We start from the raw sequence: 18,824 nt of genomic DNA, 5'->3' as shown, positions 1-18,824 counted from the left end.
GGTCCATTTATCAACTCAACTGGACTATGTCCAGCTGAGTTTTTGTCGACACCCAGTGTCCGTCATCCGCCTGTTGTCTGTCTGTCTGTCTGTCTGTCGTCTGTAAACAATTCGACGTCTACGCTCTAAAAGTCACAAATATTGATGAAGTTTGATGAAACTTGTTGTGCAGCATCTTTAAGACATAAACTAGTTTGGGATTGCATTTGGGCGTTGCACGCCCAAAAATGGGCGTGGCAGGGCGGCCATATTGAAAAATCAATTTTTGTCATATATTTTTAGCACATATAAACTATATAGTTTGTGGTTCTATTATGCATATTCTAACCATATTGATATAGACCAGTTGGGTTCAGGTTCCCTGGAACCTCTAGTTACTTGCCGGAAAAGATTCCGGCAAGTATGTTGGACAGATTTTTCATTTGTTACATCCTTCCATGTATTTGCCACACAAAACAAGTCCAGGTGAGGGTCTGCAATTTCTGATTGCTCTTTACCCTCGCCAGAGGAGAAGGTATTGCATTTGAGTCCGTTTGTTACTTGCCGGAAAAGATTCCGGCAAGTATGTTGGTTGGTTGGTTTGTCTGTCTGTCTGGTTGTTACTTGCCAGAAAAGATTCCGGCAAGTATGTTGATCGGTTGGTTTGTCTGTCTGTCTGTTTGTTACTTGCCGGAAAAGATTCCGGCAAGTATGTTGATCGGTTGGTTTGTCTGTCTGTCTGTTTGTCTGTGCGCAGCACTACGTAGACACCGTTGCACGGAGAATCGCCATACTTTACACACATATTGGTCTTGCCCTGGAATAGACTGTGCCCAATTTTTAACTCTCTCGGCCCAAGGCCTCCATTATGATGTCATAATTTGATAATTCGACAAGTACAAAACTTCATCCAATCAAGATGCAATTTCTTGAGCGACATGACGGCATAAACTGGTGGAGAAAAAAAAAAATGATGATGTCATCGATCACGTGGTTCGGCTGCCATCTTGGAAAAACCGAAAAACTTTGCACCTCTATATCTCCGAAAGTGCTGAATAGAAAAAATTGAGACATGGCTCATTGTAAGGAACTCTCCATGGGGAATAAAATATGTTTATGATGATGTCATCGGTCACGTGGTTCGGCCGCCATCTTGGAAAAACCGAAAAACTTTGCACCTCTATATCTCCGAAAGTGCTGAATAGAAAAAATTGAGACATGGCTCATTGTAAAAAGCTCTCCATGGGGAATAAAATATGTTAATGATGATGTCATAGGTGCCTCCATTATGACGTCATAATTCGACAAGTACAAAACTTCATCCGATCAAGATGAAATTTATTGAGCATCATCAAGGGCATCAAGAGCAACCCTGGTGTTGGGCTAGTGGCTAGGGTGTCAGCTTAGGATCCGAGGATCCTGGGTTCGAATCCCGGTCGATCGCTGAATTAACGCCAGGGGGGTTGACTCAGCCTGTCATCCTTCCGAGGTCGGCTAATTGAGGACCAGTTCACTGGTAATTCCCTGTTTGTCGTTAAACGCGGCAAAAAGGGTTGGCGTCAGGAAGGGCATCCGGCCGTAAAACATTGCTTCAAAAAGGGGACCGAAAAACAACAACAACCACGGTTCCCGAAAAAGGCCAACCCCCGCTTGCGTGGAAAAATGGCCTCTAAAGGTGGTTATTATATATATTTATATCAAGGAATAAATTAGTTTAGAAAACAAATAATGATGACGTCAATGGTCAAGTGGTTTGGCCACCATATTTGTCCAAAATGGCCGATAAAAAAGTACATTACGGCAAGTCCTCGGTTTCTGACCGATTTTTCATCTGTTTGTCTGTTTGTGCACAGTACTACGTCTACATCGTTGCACCTAGAATCACCATACTTTTCACACATATTTGTCTTGCCCTGGAATAGACTGTGCCCAATTTTTTAACTCTCTCGGCCCAAGGCCTCCATTATGACGTCATAATTTGATAATTCGACAAGTACAAAACTTCATCCGATCAAGAAGAAATTTCTTGAGCACCATGTCGGCATAAACTGGTGGAGAAAAAAAAACCATGATGACATCATCGGTCATGTGGTTTGGCCACCATCTTGGAAAAACCGAAAAACTTTGCACCTCTATATCTCCAAAAGTGCTGAATAGAAATAATTGAGACATGGCTCATTGTAAGGAACTCTCCATGGGGAATAAAATATGTTAATGATGTCATAATGGAGGCACCTATGACATCGTCATAATTCGACAAGTACAAAACTTCATCCGATCAAGATGAAATTTCTTGAGCATAATCTAGGAATAAATTAGTTTCGAAAATAAATAATGATGACGTCATCAGTCTCGTGGTTCGGCCGCCATCTTGGAAAAACCAAAAAACTTGATCCAAAATGGGCGATTAAAAAAAAAGTACATTCCGGCAAGTCCTCGGTCTCTGACCGAGGTTTTTCATTTTTTCATTAGTTCATTTTTCATTCGATTTTTCATTATACTCTAGTAGCTCATGGTGGTTGAGTATGCACTTTATTGTACAGACCTAAACTCTTCAGGAATCCACTAATTGAAGGTCCAGGAACAATATTTGGTTGGTAACACATTTGCCACTGACGGCGAAATAGCTGAAATGGCCATACCCCTTTTTGGGCCACGCCCCCTTTTTTGCCGTGACTATCTACAGAACCGTTGGACCTAGGAGGTTGCCCGACCACTCAAAATTTGCGCAATGGCCACATTATGGGGGGTCAGTAATACATTTTCATATCCAAAAGTCAATGGTTTTTAAGATAATTGCCAAAAACCGATTTCAACATGTTACGAACTACAATTGTATGATACCACCAAGGCCACAACATTATATGACACTTATACCTTTTGCATCATCCTATTTTGGAATTTACTTATTTGGATTTCTACACTTTTCGCCTTTACTACAGCCACAAAACGTGACACATTTAATGTTCCTGTCTCTGCAAGTGCACGTTTTGGTACTCATACATGCTCTTGGGCATTTGCATGGAGGAGGCAGGTCATCGGGCCTGCACGATACTGGCAGTATCACTGGTGTTATGCCAACGTCCGTTGCTTCATACCCATACTGGAGTGGATCTGGTTTGGTGACGGCAGGAGTTGGGGCTTGCAACCACATCTTACACTGAAGAAATGCTCGCTTTATGTGTTCTCGTAGCGTTGATGAACAGCACACAAGCTGGTTGAAGTCCAGTTCTTTCTTGGAGTTGTGGTACTGCTCCCATCGATATTCATCGAAAGTGGAACAGTCGGTCTTCTTTAATCCAGACACAAGGAACTTTTCAGCATTGCTTGTTATCTGTGGTGACAGTTCTTCTACACCAAACCCTTCCAGTAGGGAGAGATCGATGGATGCTTTCAGGCCAGACAGCTTTGGACCCACCTTGCTGGTACTGTCGCAACCGCTGAGAGCATGAATGGCTGGGAGACACGACACCAAACCGTTGTCCAGTTGATCAACCAACATGTGGACTGGTACAGTTTTCTTTGTTTTCCGGTTACCAAGCTTCACGTACAGCTTTTGTAGTTGCCAGGTTGTGTTGAAGTGGAAGATGAGGTTAACAAAGACATCTGTGTCAGGCGAGTCGACCAAGACTGATTGAACCCCGTGTTTCACAACACCATCATTAATATGGAACATGATTCTGTCGTCGGCTTCTTCTTGGTTGCTTGAGAGCTCTGCGATCTGTGTTTCAGTGCCAGCTAACAGTTTCCTGCATTCACCCCCATATACTCCTCCAAAGAATATTTCCTTGTCCGACTCGACATTCTGCAGCATCCACTTGAAGACATACTCCTGCAACCGAACTTTGTTCAACATTGAGCTCCAGAACATATCAAGATCGACAGGGAGTTTCTGATTGTCAGACCCAATGGTGATTGTGATTTGTTCTGAGGAACTTCGCTGTGCCCGTTCCATTTGCTTGATTGATGATTTTTGATAAACATCAAAAATAATGTCTATTCTTGTGGACACGGAGCCTGTAGCAAGAATCCTGTTGGAAAGACTCTCAGCCAATTCCCCGAATGTGTGAAGGCCCATCTTTTTCATCGGTAGTTTACGCACAAGTGCCATGAAGTCCACTATTGTCATCTGAGCGTCACTCTTTACATTCCTCGTCTCCTGTGGAAGGCGACTGACAAGTTCCCTGGCTAAGGAGGCTTTATCGGGCTTCTTCAATTTGATGCCATCTTTACATTCAGTGGTGAGGAACTGGGATGTGCTGGTCAATTCATACTTCAGGAGTTCTAGCATGCTGTACCCTCTTTCTCTAGCATAGTCAATGTACCTAACCGTTTCCGCTGCATCCTTTTTCGCCATCGATTTCTTCGCTGTGAACGGAGTAGAAGTACGTTTCACGAAAACAGTCTTGCGGTTGGTAGGGATTGTATCATGTAGGTGCTTCTCCTTATCCTGAAATCTGGTCTCAACAAACTCTTCATAACTCTTCTCACCAATTTCCAGGCATTCAAGTAATCCGTCGACAACCTCCTGGGGAATGTCAGCTCCAGTAGAGATGTTCTGAAGTCTGATTCCAGCGTCGAACGGATTGTTGATGGATTTTATGTAATCCAGAAGGGCCTTTGCACGAACATGGCCAATCTTCGTAGAACTTGGATTGAACTCATGGTGTAGGCTCAGCTCACTGTCATCTTTGTCTCCCAAGTTGCACCATTCCAGCAGCTGTGCCACATGAAGATCTTTCTCATGCTTTAGGAGATTCCATAAGGCTACTGCTTCTTTCTGTCTGGTCATCCCAATGATACCTCCAGCAACCTTGGCGGGTTTATTGTAACACTTCTCGAGTGCCATGTCAAATCCTACTGCACTGCCTTGTCGGGTAGTGTGGTACATCACCCATCCACCATCTGTAAAGCATCTGTAGATACCCGGGAACTTCCTTTGTAGGTCCAGGCAATCTTCAAGGAACAGCGTACCCCATCTGCTATAGTTTGTCCGGCCAAACCCGAAGAACAAAGGCATGCACCTCCGCACAGCTGAAACGAAAAGATGCCAATCGCCTTGCCGAATAGAGTGTGTAAGATCTCTCAGGATAGGATACAGCTCATCCAGAAACAAGCTCCAGTACCTCACATTCTCATTACAGGCCGTTTCTTTCCATTCGGTGAAATACTTCTTCAAGTCTGCATGTAAGATCTTGCTTTCTTCCCAAATCTCTCTGAACTCTGTATGTATGGTCACTATCTAAAGCCTGCTGCATCTTAGTTTCCATGGTCTCTATTTGCTGGTCTAATTCACAACTAGTACTGTCCTGGTCAGGTTGAAACTTCTCAAACATAAGAACTGTCATCACCTCTGATACAAGACTCATTCCCTCCTTGCCTTTGCAATAGTGACCTCCAGTCATGACACTATTCTCTACAACGAGCTTGCCAAAGGCTTCAGTCTCAATCAAAGCCAGATCAATACCGATACAGCCTAAAAACTTCCCAAGGCAAGCGATGACAATCTTCTCCATGTGAAAAGGTCCCATTCCAAGGAATATGTTACCAAACTGATCTGGCTTCAACAGCTGGATTGCAGGCTCAACGACAAAACACCCATGACCGGAATTTCTAGCCATGTCTAGACTCTAGTCTAGACTCTAGACTAAATTCTAGTCTAGACTCTAGTCTAGACTCTAGTCTTGACTCTAGTCTAGACTCTAGTCTAGTCTAGACTCTTCAGGAATCAAGTAATTGAACAATAGGAACAGGAACAGGAACAATTACGAATAATATTGTAGTTCGTAACATGTTGAAATCGGTTTTTGGCAATTATCTTAAAAACCATTGACTTTTGGATATGAAAATGTATTACTGACCCCCCATAATGTGGCCATTGCGCAAATTTTGAGTGGTCGGGCAACCTCCTAGGTCCAACGGTTCTGTAGATACAGTCACGGCAAAAAAGGGGGCGTGGCCCAAAAAGGGGTGTGGCCATTTCAGCTATTTCGCCGTCAGTGGCAAATGTGTTACCAACCAAATATTGTTCCTGGACCTTCAATTAGTGGATTCCTGAAGAGTTTAGGTCTGTACAATAAAGTGCATACTCAACCACCATGAGCTACTCTAGTATTAGTTTGTCTGTCTGCCTGTCTGTTTGTCCTCTCTTTCTGCACATAATGTGCTCACGTAGGCCACAAACACCACCTGGTGGTAGCCAGTATTACACGTTGTATTTCTTACAACTGCCTCTTTAAAGTATTACAATTTGAATATGAGCACATCCATAAAGTATGTACTATTAAAATGTGAGTATCCTTGCTGTAATTCACAGATATGTGTTTGTGTTTGTCATGCTACTCCTACAGTTCTGGGCCGATTACATTCAGACTTGGTACATAGGATCAGCATTACCCCAATTAGTGTATAGCTTGTCACCCCTCTGCCCAAATTGGGCTAAGGGGTATTGTCGTCACGGGCGTCGTCCAGGCGTCCGTCAACTTTTGGTTTCCGTCAATTTCGAGCAGAACGGCTTGTCTGATTAAATCTATTTTTGCAGTGTGTTTTGGGGTTGAATAGAGGAAGGTTCCTTTCGAAAATGGGCGCGCTGCGATTTTCAATATGGCCGCCAATATGGCAGCCATCTTGAAATTGGTTTCCGTCAATTTCGAGCAGAACGGCTTGTCTGATTAAATCCATTTTTGCAGTGTGTGCTGGGGTTGAGTTGAGGAAGGTTCATGGGTGCGCTGCGATTTTCAATATGGCCGCCACGGCAGCCATCTTGAAATTTGTTCCGTCAATTTCAAGCAGAACGGCTTGTCCGATTAAATCCATTTTTTGCAGTGTGTTGGGATTTAATAGAGGAAGGTTCCTTTCGAAAATGGGCGCGCTGCGATTTTCAATATGGCCGCCACGGCAGCCATCTTGGAATTGGTTTCCATCAATTTCGAGCAGAACGGCTTGTCCGATTAAATCCATTTTTGCAGTGTGTGTTGGGGTTGAGTAGAGGAAGGTTCCTTTCGAAAATGGGTGTGTTGCGATTTTCAATATGGCCGCCACCGCAGCCATCTTGAAATTGGTTTCCACCATGCATGGGCTGAGGGGTTACGCCCACTTTGCAGTGCTATTTATTTTTTATCTTTGCTGGTGGTCTTGGCGGGATGGGAGGGATGCAAATTCTCTGTCGATGTGTATCATGTAGCGCCTCCTCCGGGTGGGAGAAGGTATTACAAGTCCCACCCTTTACATTGCAGTGCAGCATTCCTGTCCCCACATTTTCCAGTGCAGTGAGGGGTTTTGAATCATAAGCAGTGGGCATGTTTTTGCTTTATGCACCTAACCCAGGTTATTTGCGTTATTTTCGGGAGTGATTGATGCAGCTGTCAGTTGCCTATACACCACCCAAATAAAGATGTGTGCCAGAAGAACGTGTTGCGTGCTTAGAACAAGATCGCCCCTCGGGCAGGTTCTCTGCCAGTTTCTATAAAGTACATACAGTTGCAACGCTGTTCTATACAACATAACCTCAAAAGTTTGTTTGTCCGCTTTATGAACATAATCTTACGCCGTCATTACATCGCCTATATAGCACACAAACACAAACGCACCTGCGCACAAACATCACACAAAACAAGTCCTGGTGAGGGTCTGCACTCTCTGATTGCTCTTTCTAGTTCTGACTGTCTTTGATTGTTTAAACCCTGATCACACTTCTGTGTTCATGATTACTTGCCTTTTCATATTTTTCTAGCTTTGTGGTCGTTCAAAAAAAAGGCTAACAAGGATTATCCCAAAAGCTCTGTCAGCCAACTACATAATAGACGTAATGTAATCCCAGTGACAAACTTCATCTTACGAGGTATTCATGTGGCATTATTCTACATTATCTCCACTCCCTCCAACGTGTTCTGCAGTCAACCGACGTTTTGATCCCAGCACAGAAGCCTCGCCTCCGAAATGTCAATAGCACAGTGGATTTGTCTCTTTAATACTTTTCACTGGATGCAAAATGTCTGCCACCCTCCCCCTTCCCCACCCCCCAAGTTAGCTTTTAATTTTGTGGACTGAGTACAAGTGAAAGTCACATGGACATGAACATGGTGAATATGGTGAGTAGGCAAAAACGTACCGCTTACAGAATGCGAATAAGCCATTGGCATTGCATTTTGCATTCAGTGGATTATTGTCGTGGTGGAACATGGTGTTGCTCAATGGAGCTTGTTGGCTTTATTATTATTATTATTTTTGCACACTGCACGTCCCGGATGATCATGCAAAACCATATGGTAGTCGTCTCCATTCGCTGCTGCACCCTGCAGAGCTGCTCGGCTCAGCAGAATTGCAATGTGCTCTTAGAAAAAGAAACACTTTGATTTCCCCTTTGTTGATGTTTGGCCTGTTTTCGGCTGCTGAGAATCTGGCGTTTCCCACACTGCTGAGCGAGATTGCACGTCTGGCTCATAGCTGTGGCACCAGATTTCATCTTGCAATGATGCATTATAGAAACTCTTGCCTTCCCGATGGAAATGCTGTTGATGGCCAGAGAAAGCGAGTTCAGTTTCATTTGCTCCATGAGGATTAGTTTCATCAGCTCTGTCATGTTTCTGTTCCCAAGATCCTCAGTAACAATATTATGCACTGGTGATTTGGATATTCTTGACAATGTTGCAAGTTCTTGGATTGCGATTCTGCAGACCTTGAATCAACAGTTCTGTTGAGGGTTCACAAGGCCCTCAAAACCCCACAAACCCCCCACCTCCCCCCAAAAAATCTCCTTTTACCTTCAAAATCCCTTTAATATAGCCCAATATTCCAGTGTTCCTTACATTGTGACATATCGTCGCACAGACCATTAAATCCTTCATTATAATTTATGTGCAAAACTAGAGCTGACTGATTGGCTCATCAATCGATGCAATGCGTGCTCGCTCACAACTTGCATTTGCGACGCCCGAGTCCAAATCCAGGGTATGCTGGTGTTTTTTGTGAGATGCTAATACTTTGTTGACACTTTCTGTCACAGTCTGTCAGATGGGGAGCATCGTTTTATGTGGCTCTACTGGCAGCTTTGACTAGTAAAAGTCTCCAACACCATACAACTTGTCTCACATTTGTCTTCGCTAGCCACTCCCATCCCTTTCCAACACTGTTTTTTTTTAAAACATGATTGAGGCTTGTGGAAGAAGTAGAGCAGAACGGAAGGAAACAAAATGGAAAGAGGGAAACGCCAACATTAGAGTGTAATCAAACAGAAGACTAAAATCTGCATTGGAGTCACCAGAAGGAACCCGAATAAGCAAAGAGCAAAGATGGAGTCATTAGGAGGAACCTGGATAGGATTCGGGTTTCAATCGCTACTCCACAACCCTCAAACCCATCCAGGCGCAGCCAAGTGAGACTTACAGAAAAAGAAAATCTGCAAGAATTTACTTCTTGAGTGCTAGACAGATAGATAGATAGATAGATAGAGACAGAGACAGAGACAGAGAAAGTAATGAAGAAAAGGAAGGCAAGAATTTTGTTTTTTTTGTATACAAGGTCGAGGCTTGTGAAAGAGATAACATTAATCACACAAAAAAATCAAACAGACACATAAAACATATGATACGAGGAGCGGTAGACAAGATGGGGAGAGACGGGGAAGCACACAACACAACACTTGAGAACAGGGACATCAGGAGATCTGTGGGAGGGAGAGGGCCTGGGGGGAGGTGGGAGAGGTATAAAACACATGGAAACTGCAAGGACTTCCAGGAAAGAGGTTGGTATTTCAAAAAAGTGGATCTGGGGTGAATTAGCGGGGGTGCCTTGGTTTCTGATTCTTCTTGGTTGAGTTAATGAAAACTGGCACGGTTGACCAATCACAGACCAATCCAATCATGTTGACCAATTATGTCTGATTATGCAGGTTCGTAATATTCACCTGTGTGATTTATCTTCGAGTGTGCGATTTTTTTTTCTTATCAGAGTATCTTGGCTTGTGGATCGATGTATGAAAGCTATTGACCAGCGTATCATCCATTACAGGAAAACATAATTGGGCCTATCAAACCTGCGGTTTCTCAATTTCTCACAGTTAAAAATATAAAGGAAGGCCTGTTGATTTTTCAAATGAATGTTTTTATTCGCCGTCAAATTGTACTCCAGTAGTTTATCTCCAGTCGTTAGCTGCAATTGATGATTAACAATTTATTTGGACTGTTGAGGCCATTTGGTTAAACCCTCGTGTTCCCTGCAGGCCTCTTGCGGAGCCCCTTGAATCTTGACGATAGAATGAGGTAAAGGGTATGGGAGAGAAGGACACATGGGGTGAACAAGCTGCATTCAAGCTGAATGAAACACGGCAAGAAGAGAAGGAGAAGGGCGAATTGAACCAGAAAAGGAACAAACCGACCAACAAACTGACAAACGAAAAGAGGGGAGGCAGAGGGGGAAGGATCACAATAACCTGTGAAAGAGGAGTGTTTAGGAATGATGTAATTTGGGGTGGAAGAGATTATTATTATGGATGTGGATGACAGGTAGTGATGAACGGCTTTTTCGAAGCCCTGGATGGAAGAACGGGACTGAACATACTGGGGAAGTTGCTTCCACAGGTGAGAGAAAAGAATAACAAATGAGTGGAGGTGAGAAGTGATTTTGCATTTTGAGAGTTTAACAAGAAGAGGGTCCACTGGCTGACCATGTGCATCCTGCAGAAACTTGGGAGGAACTACAGCCAAGAGAGAGCAGAGGTGCAAGACCATAAAGGAGGTGGTAGGATACAGGCAGGCCACCAACCTATCTGCCATGTGAGGTTAACAGGCCTAGATGCTCAGCTTCATCACAGGAGATCCAAATGATTTTGAGGGCCTTGCTTTCTATGGCATCAAGAACGGCTGGGTGTGAGGCAGCTGCACCAGCCCAAAGGGGAGAGCAGTACTCAAGCTACAAATGAAGGCCCTGTAGGTTGTCAAAAGTTCAGATTGGTCAAGGAAAGATCTTGAATGAAGGATGCCCAGTTGGCAGCTGGCTTTGAAGGTCATCTTTGAAATATGGTCTGTACAATGCCGTACAATGCTATGCATTATGTTTTGCACTCTGTCAAAGCGTCTTTGGGCTTCCTGAAAAGCGCTATATAAAATAAATGCATTATTATTATTATTACAAGAAGAATCATGGCTGATGTTGATGCCCAAAAGTTTGAGTGACTTAACCTCTTCAAGTGGGTTGTTTGAGGTAGATGGGAGGGTTTTCAGACAGTCCTTTTGGAGAGACATGGTTGAGTGAGTACGTGGGATTTGTTGGGGTTGAAAGACATATTAATCCAGGTCTTTGACTTGCTCTTGATTCTATCAGCGTCTGGAGAGAGGGAAGAGGCTGCTGCTCGGATGGATTTTACATGGCCGTCCTGTCTGCCAGCATTTGTTGGTGTATGTTATAGATTCCATGGTGTCCTTCAGGAAAGAGTCGGCGATTTATCGCCAGTGCTGTGAACAAAGTACAAATTCCTGCCCTAACCCACAGAGGGCATTGCATCAGCGGCACAGCTGCGCCCTCAGCCAAATATGCTACATTGCAGGTTGCAGCCTTGTGCTGCATACAAATGAAGAAGAAGAAAAAGTAGGCAGCCACACTTTGTGTCCTGTGAACTAATCCAAGCTTCTAAGGCACAGTGTTGTTGCTTCTGGCATATGAACGATCGTTTTAAGGCCATTTTCCCCGCTAGAGCGGGGGTTAGCCTTGCGGGCCCCATGACAATCATGGTTCCCTGTTTGAGGCAATGTCTTTATGGCCGGATGCCCTTCCTGACGCCAACCCTTGGTCGCCTCTTACGATGCGCAGGGATACGGTGTACCTATTCTAAACCGGGGTACACACTGGGATCATTCATCCCAGCAAGCTGGTACTCAATTTGCCGACCTCGGAAGGATGACAGGCTGAGTCAACCCCCCTGGCGTTAATTTAGCGATCGACCGGGATTCGAACCCAGGATCCTAGGATCCCAGGCCGGCACCCTAACTGCTAAGCCAACACCAGGCTTTTGGCATATGTTCAACCATATTATGCTTTTGTTCCACCTTCTGAGATGTTATCTTGTTACTGCAGGTTTGGATATTGCTGTATTCTCTCCTACACTACAACAATTTGGACAGTACCCTGCTGTTCGTGTTTCCTGTTTCTCCTGCTGTTCCCTTTCTCCTGCTGTTCCCCTTTCTCCTGCTGTTCCCTTTCTCCTGCTGTTCCCCTTTCTCCTGCTGTTATGCTTGATGGTAATTCTCATATGAGTATCTGTTCTTATTTATCACAGGTGTGACAGGGATGCTCGCAGTGCCAGGCTTACAAGGGTGGCATGGAAGGGCTGCAGACTGTAATGCATCTTCTAACCTTGTGCTGATGCGTAACCAGATACTTGGTCAGTCTGCTCCATCCCTGACTGTCAGCTTGGTGAGTCACTGTCATAAAACACATGGTTTACAGAACTGTCACAGTATTACATCGTGAGCAGGACGTGTCACTTGTTGCCAGAGTGATCTCAAGGCAAAGTACAAAACTTAGTGTTAAGGCTGAGAAATTGTGTGTGTGTGTGTGTGTGTGTGTGTGTGTGTGTGTGTGTGTGTGTGTGTGTGTGTGTGTGTGTGTGTGTGTGTGTGTGTGTGTGTGTGTGTGCGCGTGCGCGCGCGTGCATATGTGTACATACAGTGCATGTACACCTCTTAACTGGAATGGTGCCGATGAATCGTTAGCAGTATTTGCTACATGCAGACACATCCACCCTGTTTAGGTAGACAATAACTTTTAAATTACATCCTGGATGGTTATTATTAACATTGAATGGACAAACCGGCACTCAGACCACCATTGACACACACACACACAGACACACACACATGCACATGCACACACACATGCACACACAATACAATGAGACACATCTGCTTTTAACGTATTTTGGTGCTCATGGTTTCTGGTTCCTCTTGGTTGAATTAATGAAAATTGACACTATTTACCAATCACGGTAAATCACGGTAACCCTGGTGTTGGGCTAGCGGCTAGGGTGTCAGCTTAGGATCCTAGGATCCTGGGTTCGAATCCCGGTCGATCGCTGAATTAACGCCAGGGGGGTTGACTCAGCCTGTCATCCTTCCGAGGTCGGCAAATTGAGGACCAGTTCACTGGTAATTCCCTGTTTGTCGTTAAAGGCGGCAAAAAGGGTTGGCGTCAGGAAGGGCATCCGGCCGTAAAACATTGCTTCAAAAAGGGGACCGAAAGACAACAACAACCACGGTTCCCGAAAAAGGCCAACCCCCGCTTGCGGGGAAAAATGGCCTCTAAAGGTGGTTATTATTTTTTTTTTAACCAATCACGGGCATATTTAGAGTCATGTCTGATTGTACAGGTGTGCAATATTCACCTGTGATTTATTTTCGAGTTCACAATTTAGTTTTTTAATCAGAGCACCATGGCGTTTTTAAGGTTCAATTTCTGAAAGCGATTGAACAGTGTATCAACCATTATAGGGAAACACCATTGGGCCCATCAAACCTGCGGTGGCGGTGTTGATATTGCTAAACATTCATTACCTGTTGCATTTCCCATAAAGTAAAAAATAAAAAGGACGGTGTGTTGATTTTTCAAATAAATGTTTTTATTCGTAGTTGAATTGTACTCTGGTAGTTGATTTCCCGTTTTTAGCTCGAACTACAATTGATGAATAACAATTTATTTGGACTGTCAAGGCCATTTGGTCAAATTCTCTCGTGTTCCCTGCTCAGGGTCATGCAGGATAATTTTCCGAATTACACTATGTTTGATTGAATATTGTATCCCACCTCAAATGATAAGAAACAATGTCTGACAACACGTGACTATCGAAATGACGTGTGAATGCTAAACGAGGCCTTTTGCGCACGCGCTGTGTTTTTTTCAGTGACTCGGTTATGTTCGCTGGGCATTTTTAACCTGCCATTACTAGAATGAAATGTGTAAATGAAATCGTATTTTAAACATAATTTTTAGCATTTACATGAAAGATTAGCGATTTCAAAGTGGTAAACCATAATTGTTGTGTTCCTGGATGCAAGTCGGATTCACGGAAGCGGAGGAAATACCAAAATTACCCGTGATCGAGTTGTGGGGTTTATATCACTTTTCTTTTTTAAAAAAAATACATAATCGACGCTCGTGAAAGAGCTAACATTTATCACAAAAACAAATCAAACAGACAAACAAACAAACTATTTAAAAAGGGGAGCGGTAGACAAGATGGGGAGATAAGGGGAAGCACATAAACACAACATTTGAGAGCAGGGACATCGGGAATGTGTGGGAGGGAGAGGGTTTGGGGGGAGGCGGCATGGGAAGGGGGTGGTTGAAGTATAAACACGAGGACACCAAGGACTTCCAGGGAAGAAGTTGGTATTTCAAAAAAGTGGATTTGGGGTGAAATTAGTGGGGGTAGAAAAGATCAAGGTTTTGGATGGGGGAAGATAAGAGATGGTGGTGAACAGCTGTTTTAAAGACCTGGAGGGAGGAGTGGGATTGAAGAGAGTGAGGGAGTTTGTTCCAGAGGTGGGAGAAAAGAGGAATGAAGGAGTGAAGGTGAGCAGAGAACCTAGATTTTGGCAGTTTAACCATAAGAGGGTTGCAGGCAGATCTTGTGCGACCTGTAGGAATATTTGGGGGACAGAGCCCAGAGAGAGCTGGAGGAGCAAGGCCGGAGAGGAGTCGGTAGAAGACAGAAAGAACACTTGCTGTTAATATGTTCTAGCGTTGGCCATGGATTATAACACACACACACACACACACACACACACACACACACACACACACACACACACACACACACACACCGGGGGTGTGCATAGCACCGACCCACACGATCGGGAGTTTGCAGTACGAGCAGGTGCCCCTTCGGCGAGCTGAGAAAGTTCTCCAGGTGTTTTGTTTTCCAAGTATCTTTCAGAAGCTTGGTGAGCCATTCCAAGTAACAATCCTTATCCCAGACACAATACATTTTATTTCACCCCAAACTCTTCAGTTTTCTCGGGTTTCTGCACATGCGCATGAATAATTTTGGGGAAGATTCTGTCATTTTGAAATTTGCGTACTCTTGATTTACATGATGACTTGCACATTTGATTGTAAACAACAACAACAACAACATGCATTTTAAGGCAATTTTCCCTGCTAGAGCGGGGGTTAGCCTTGCTGTCCCCGTGACAATCTTCTCCATTTTGCCCTATTTTCTGCATCTCTCCTTGTTAACCCCCTTGCCCACATTTCTTCTTCCACCATCTTTAGCCAAGTCTTTCTCGGTCTTCCCCGTCCTCTACTTCCTTCTACATTAACTTCCATCACTCTTCTCAACCAGTCACTTTCATCCTTCCTCAATACATGACCAAACCATCTCAACCTGTTCCTCTTCACAGCATCAATCACAGGCAATATTCCCATCATCTTTCGCAATTCATCATTTGTCCTCCTCTCTCTCAACGATACTCCGCACATCCACCGAACCATTCGCATTTCCACCCTTTCCAGCCTTCGTTGCTGCTCTACGTTCATTACCCATGTCTCGCTCCCATAAATCATAACACTTCTCACACATGCAGCATACACCTTTCCCTTCAGCTTCAGCGACACTCTCCTCCTCATCAGCACGCCACTCAGTTCCCGAAACTTCTTCCATGCACATCTCACTCGAGCAACCGTTGCCGAGTCTGATCCACCTTCTCCATTCAGCATGTCTCCGAGGTAGCAAAATGTTTTCACACCTTCCAGCTTCACGCCATCTCCAAGATCCAACTCAACATTTCCTCCATCTGCAGCTCCCTCTGCGCACACCTTACATTTGAATGTAGCTGCCACACTGGTTAATGACCCTCTCAGACCACTACATTTTTGATGAACCCACTCAGCGCACATTGTACACTGAATGGAGTTCACTCCGACACCCTTCCTGCACACAGCACATGGCCACTTCCCAGTTCTTTCCACCTCACCACATGCTTTACCACTTGCCATCACCTTTGTCTTTCCGATATTCACCTTCAGACCTTTTGTCTCCATACATTCCTTCCACTTGTTCATCTTTTCCTTCAGTCCATCCATACTTTCCGCAATCAACACCAGATCATCTGCATACAACAACTCCCACGGTAAACCCTCCTTTACGTTCTGAGCCAGCACCTCCATCACAGCTACAAATAGTAGTGGACTTAGTACCGACCCCTGATGCACTCCCACCTTCACCTCAAACTCACCACTGTTCCCGTCCTTCGTCCTTACAGCTGTGCGTGCTCTTTTGTACATTGCCATCACTACTCTGATCAACCATTCCTCCACTCCTAACTTCCTCAATGCCCATGTCAATACTTTGCGTGGAACCCTATCGAATGCTTTCTCCAGATCAACAAACCCAAAAAACAACTTCTTCCTCTTATCCATGTACTTCTCCTGCAACTGCCTCACAATGAAAAGCGCATCTGTCGTTCCTCTTCCTGGCATAAATCCAAACTGCATTTCGTCGATCTTCACTTTCTTCCTTATCCTCCTTTCCAACACCCTTTCCAATACCTTCATTCCATGCTCCAATAACTTTATCGCTCGGTACGAGCCACACTCCAGAGGGTCACCTTTCCCCTTGTATAGAGGGACGAGGGTACTCAGTTCCCAATTCACTGGAATGCGGCCTTCTTTCACCACCAGATTACAGATCTCTGTCATTCTCTTCACACCCCAACTTCCTGCTGCCTTCAACATATCTCCCACAACTCCCGTCGGCCCTCCCGCTTTTCCACTCTTCATTGCTTTTATCGCTTCCTCAACTTCCTTCTCAGTTGTCTTCTCTGCCGGTCCTAAAACTGGGTTACTCTCTATGTTGTCATCCCATTCATTCTCTGTATTCAACAGCATTTCCATATATCTTTTCCATCTTCCTTTAATTCCATCTGGGTCGACAACGATTTGTCCCACTTCATCCTTCAAGCAACTCACCCCCATCACATCACACCTCTCTTTCGCTATGTGCTTTGCAATCCTGAATACTGCTTTCTGACCCTCTTCCGAATCCAAGCGTTCTCCGAACATTTTCCTACATGCCTCCTGCGCCTTTGCTACCTCTTTCTTTGCAGCCTTCCTGGCTGCCTTATAACTTTCATGCTCTGCTGTTTCTGCTCCCGTACCCTTCGCCTTCTGCCACTCTTTGAACTTCTTCCTCTTCTCGTCAATCCTCTTTCCAACTTCAACATCCCACCACCATGTTTCCGAGTGCCTCGGTGGTCCTTTTGTCCATCCACATACCTCACCAACGGCTCCCAACAGACTAGCTTTCATTGACATCCAACCACTTTCAAGCTCAACCACATCATCCTCTACCCTACTCAGCCTCTCTTTTAATGCCTCCCTTACTGTCACCTCTTTCAACCTCCACACCTTCATTCTCGGTTGGTACTTCACCCGCCGAGCTCTCCTCGCACCTTTCACCCTTATGTTGCAGACAACCAAGTGGTGCTGTGAAACAGCCTCCTCCCCCGGGATCACCTTTGTGTCCCGGAGGTGCCCCCTATCTCGCCTACGCACCATCAGGTAGTCAACGGTTGTCGTCGACCCACCTGACGTGTATGTAACAAGCTTATTGTCCTCTTTCTGGAACTGAGTATTACAAATCAACAAATCAGCTCCATCAGCAAACTCCAAAATCCTTTCACCTTCTCCATTTCTCACACCATATCCGTAACCCCCATGAACTCCCTCAAAACCGTCCATACTCCTTCCCACATGTCCATTTAGGTCTCCTCCCACCACAACAACTTCCTCATCTTTCACGTTTTCCATCAGCTTCTCTATCGCACACCAGAACTTGTCCTTCTCTTCATCGCTTCGACCAACCTGCGGAGCATATCCCGAGATGACGTTCACCAAGAGCTTTCCAATCATCATTTTCACCATCATCAACCTATCACTCACTCTAGTCACACTCACCACACTGTCTACAAACTCCTCAGAAAACAGGACACCAACACCATTCACGCCCTCCGGGCACCCTTGCCACACAAACTTGTATTTCTGTCCCTGCCTACCATTCACCATTCTCACACCACTTCCCTTCCTCTCGTCTCTTGCACACAACATATGTCCACTCTTCTTCTGACCAATACTTCCACCACTTCTCCTGATCTCCCTGTCATTGTCCCTACATTCCATGTCCCAAACCTCAGAAACCGATCTCCACTTCGGGCTGTACCCTGCCCATATGTACTTGTGATTGTCATGGTTCTCTTTTTGAGGCAATGTTTTTATGGCCGGATGCCCTTCCTGACGCCAACCCTCTTAGTCGTCTCTTACGACACGCAGGGATACGGTGTACCTATTCTGACCAGGGTACACACTGGGAAACGTTTAAAACATGTAAATTCTGGGGGGGGGGGGGGGGGGGGGGCGTCAGCATCACGGCTGTGGTTTAAACATATTCCAACAATATCCAAACAGAACCATGAAAAAAAAAAAAAATCCGGGAAAAGTCTCCAAGCAAGAACGTGGATTTGAGAAGGAAGGAGCAGAGGCAGAAGAAAACGAGATACAGGGGGCGGGGCACAAGCCGAGACGAGGAGGAGAGCGAACAAGCACGTGTCCGGGAGGAGAGAAAGAATCAATATATAATTCTTTGTCTCGGGAGGTGAGGTGAGGGGGAGAAAACAAAATAAAAGAAACAAGCAATACAGCGAAGGAAATAACCCAAACCGACAAAACACCGACGGGGGGGGAAGCCCCAAGTTACCAGGCCGCGCACGAGATACGACTCAGAAAACGATTAACTACACACAAGTTTGCACAAACCAACACCAACTAGAAACACACAATAACACGTACACAGCAAAATA

At 44.8% G+C, this 18,824-nt stretch overlaps 1 protein-coding gene across 13 annotated transcripts in view; it reads left to right on the top strand.

Moving 5' to 3' along the window:
- LOC137422533 (microtubule-associated serine/threonine-protein kinase 3) overlaps nucleotides 1-18,824 on the top strand; it is a 498,013-nt gene that overhangs the window by 85,184 nt on the left and 394,005 nt on the right. For all 13 annotated transcript variants that reach the window (XM_068109313.2, XM_068109270.2, XM_078770458.1 and 10 more), the window contains exon 3: nucleotides 12,251-12,387. In XM_068109313.2, the coding sequence (XP_067965414.2) occupies nucleotides 12,251-12,387 (137 nt within the window). The remainder of the gene's footprint in view (nucleotides 1-12,250; nucleotides 12,388-18,824) is intronic.

Source organism: Myxine glutinosa, chromosome 1 (genome assembly GCF_964187855.1).
Source record: "Myxine glutinosa chromosome 1, kmMyxGlut1.1, whole genome shotgun sequence".
Lineage (NCBI taxonomy): Eukaryota > Metazoa > Chordata > Myxini > Myxiniformes > Myxinidae > Myxine > Myxine glutinosa.
Note: the sequence above shows the minus strand (reverse complement) of the source record. Positions and strands in the feature narration are given on the sequence as shown.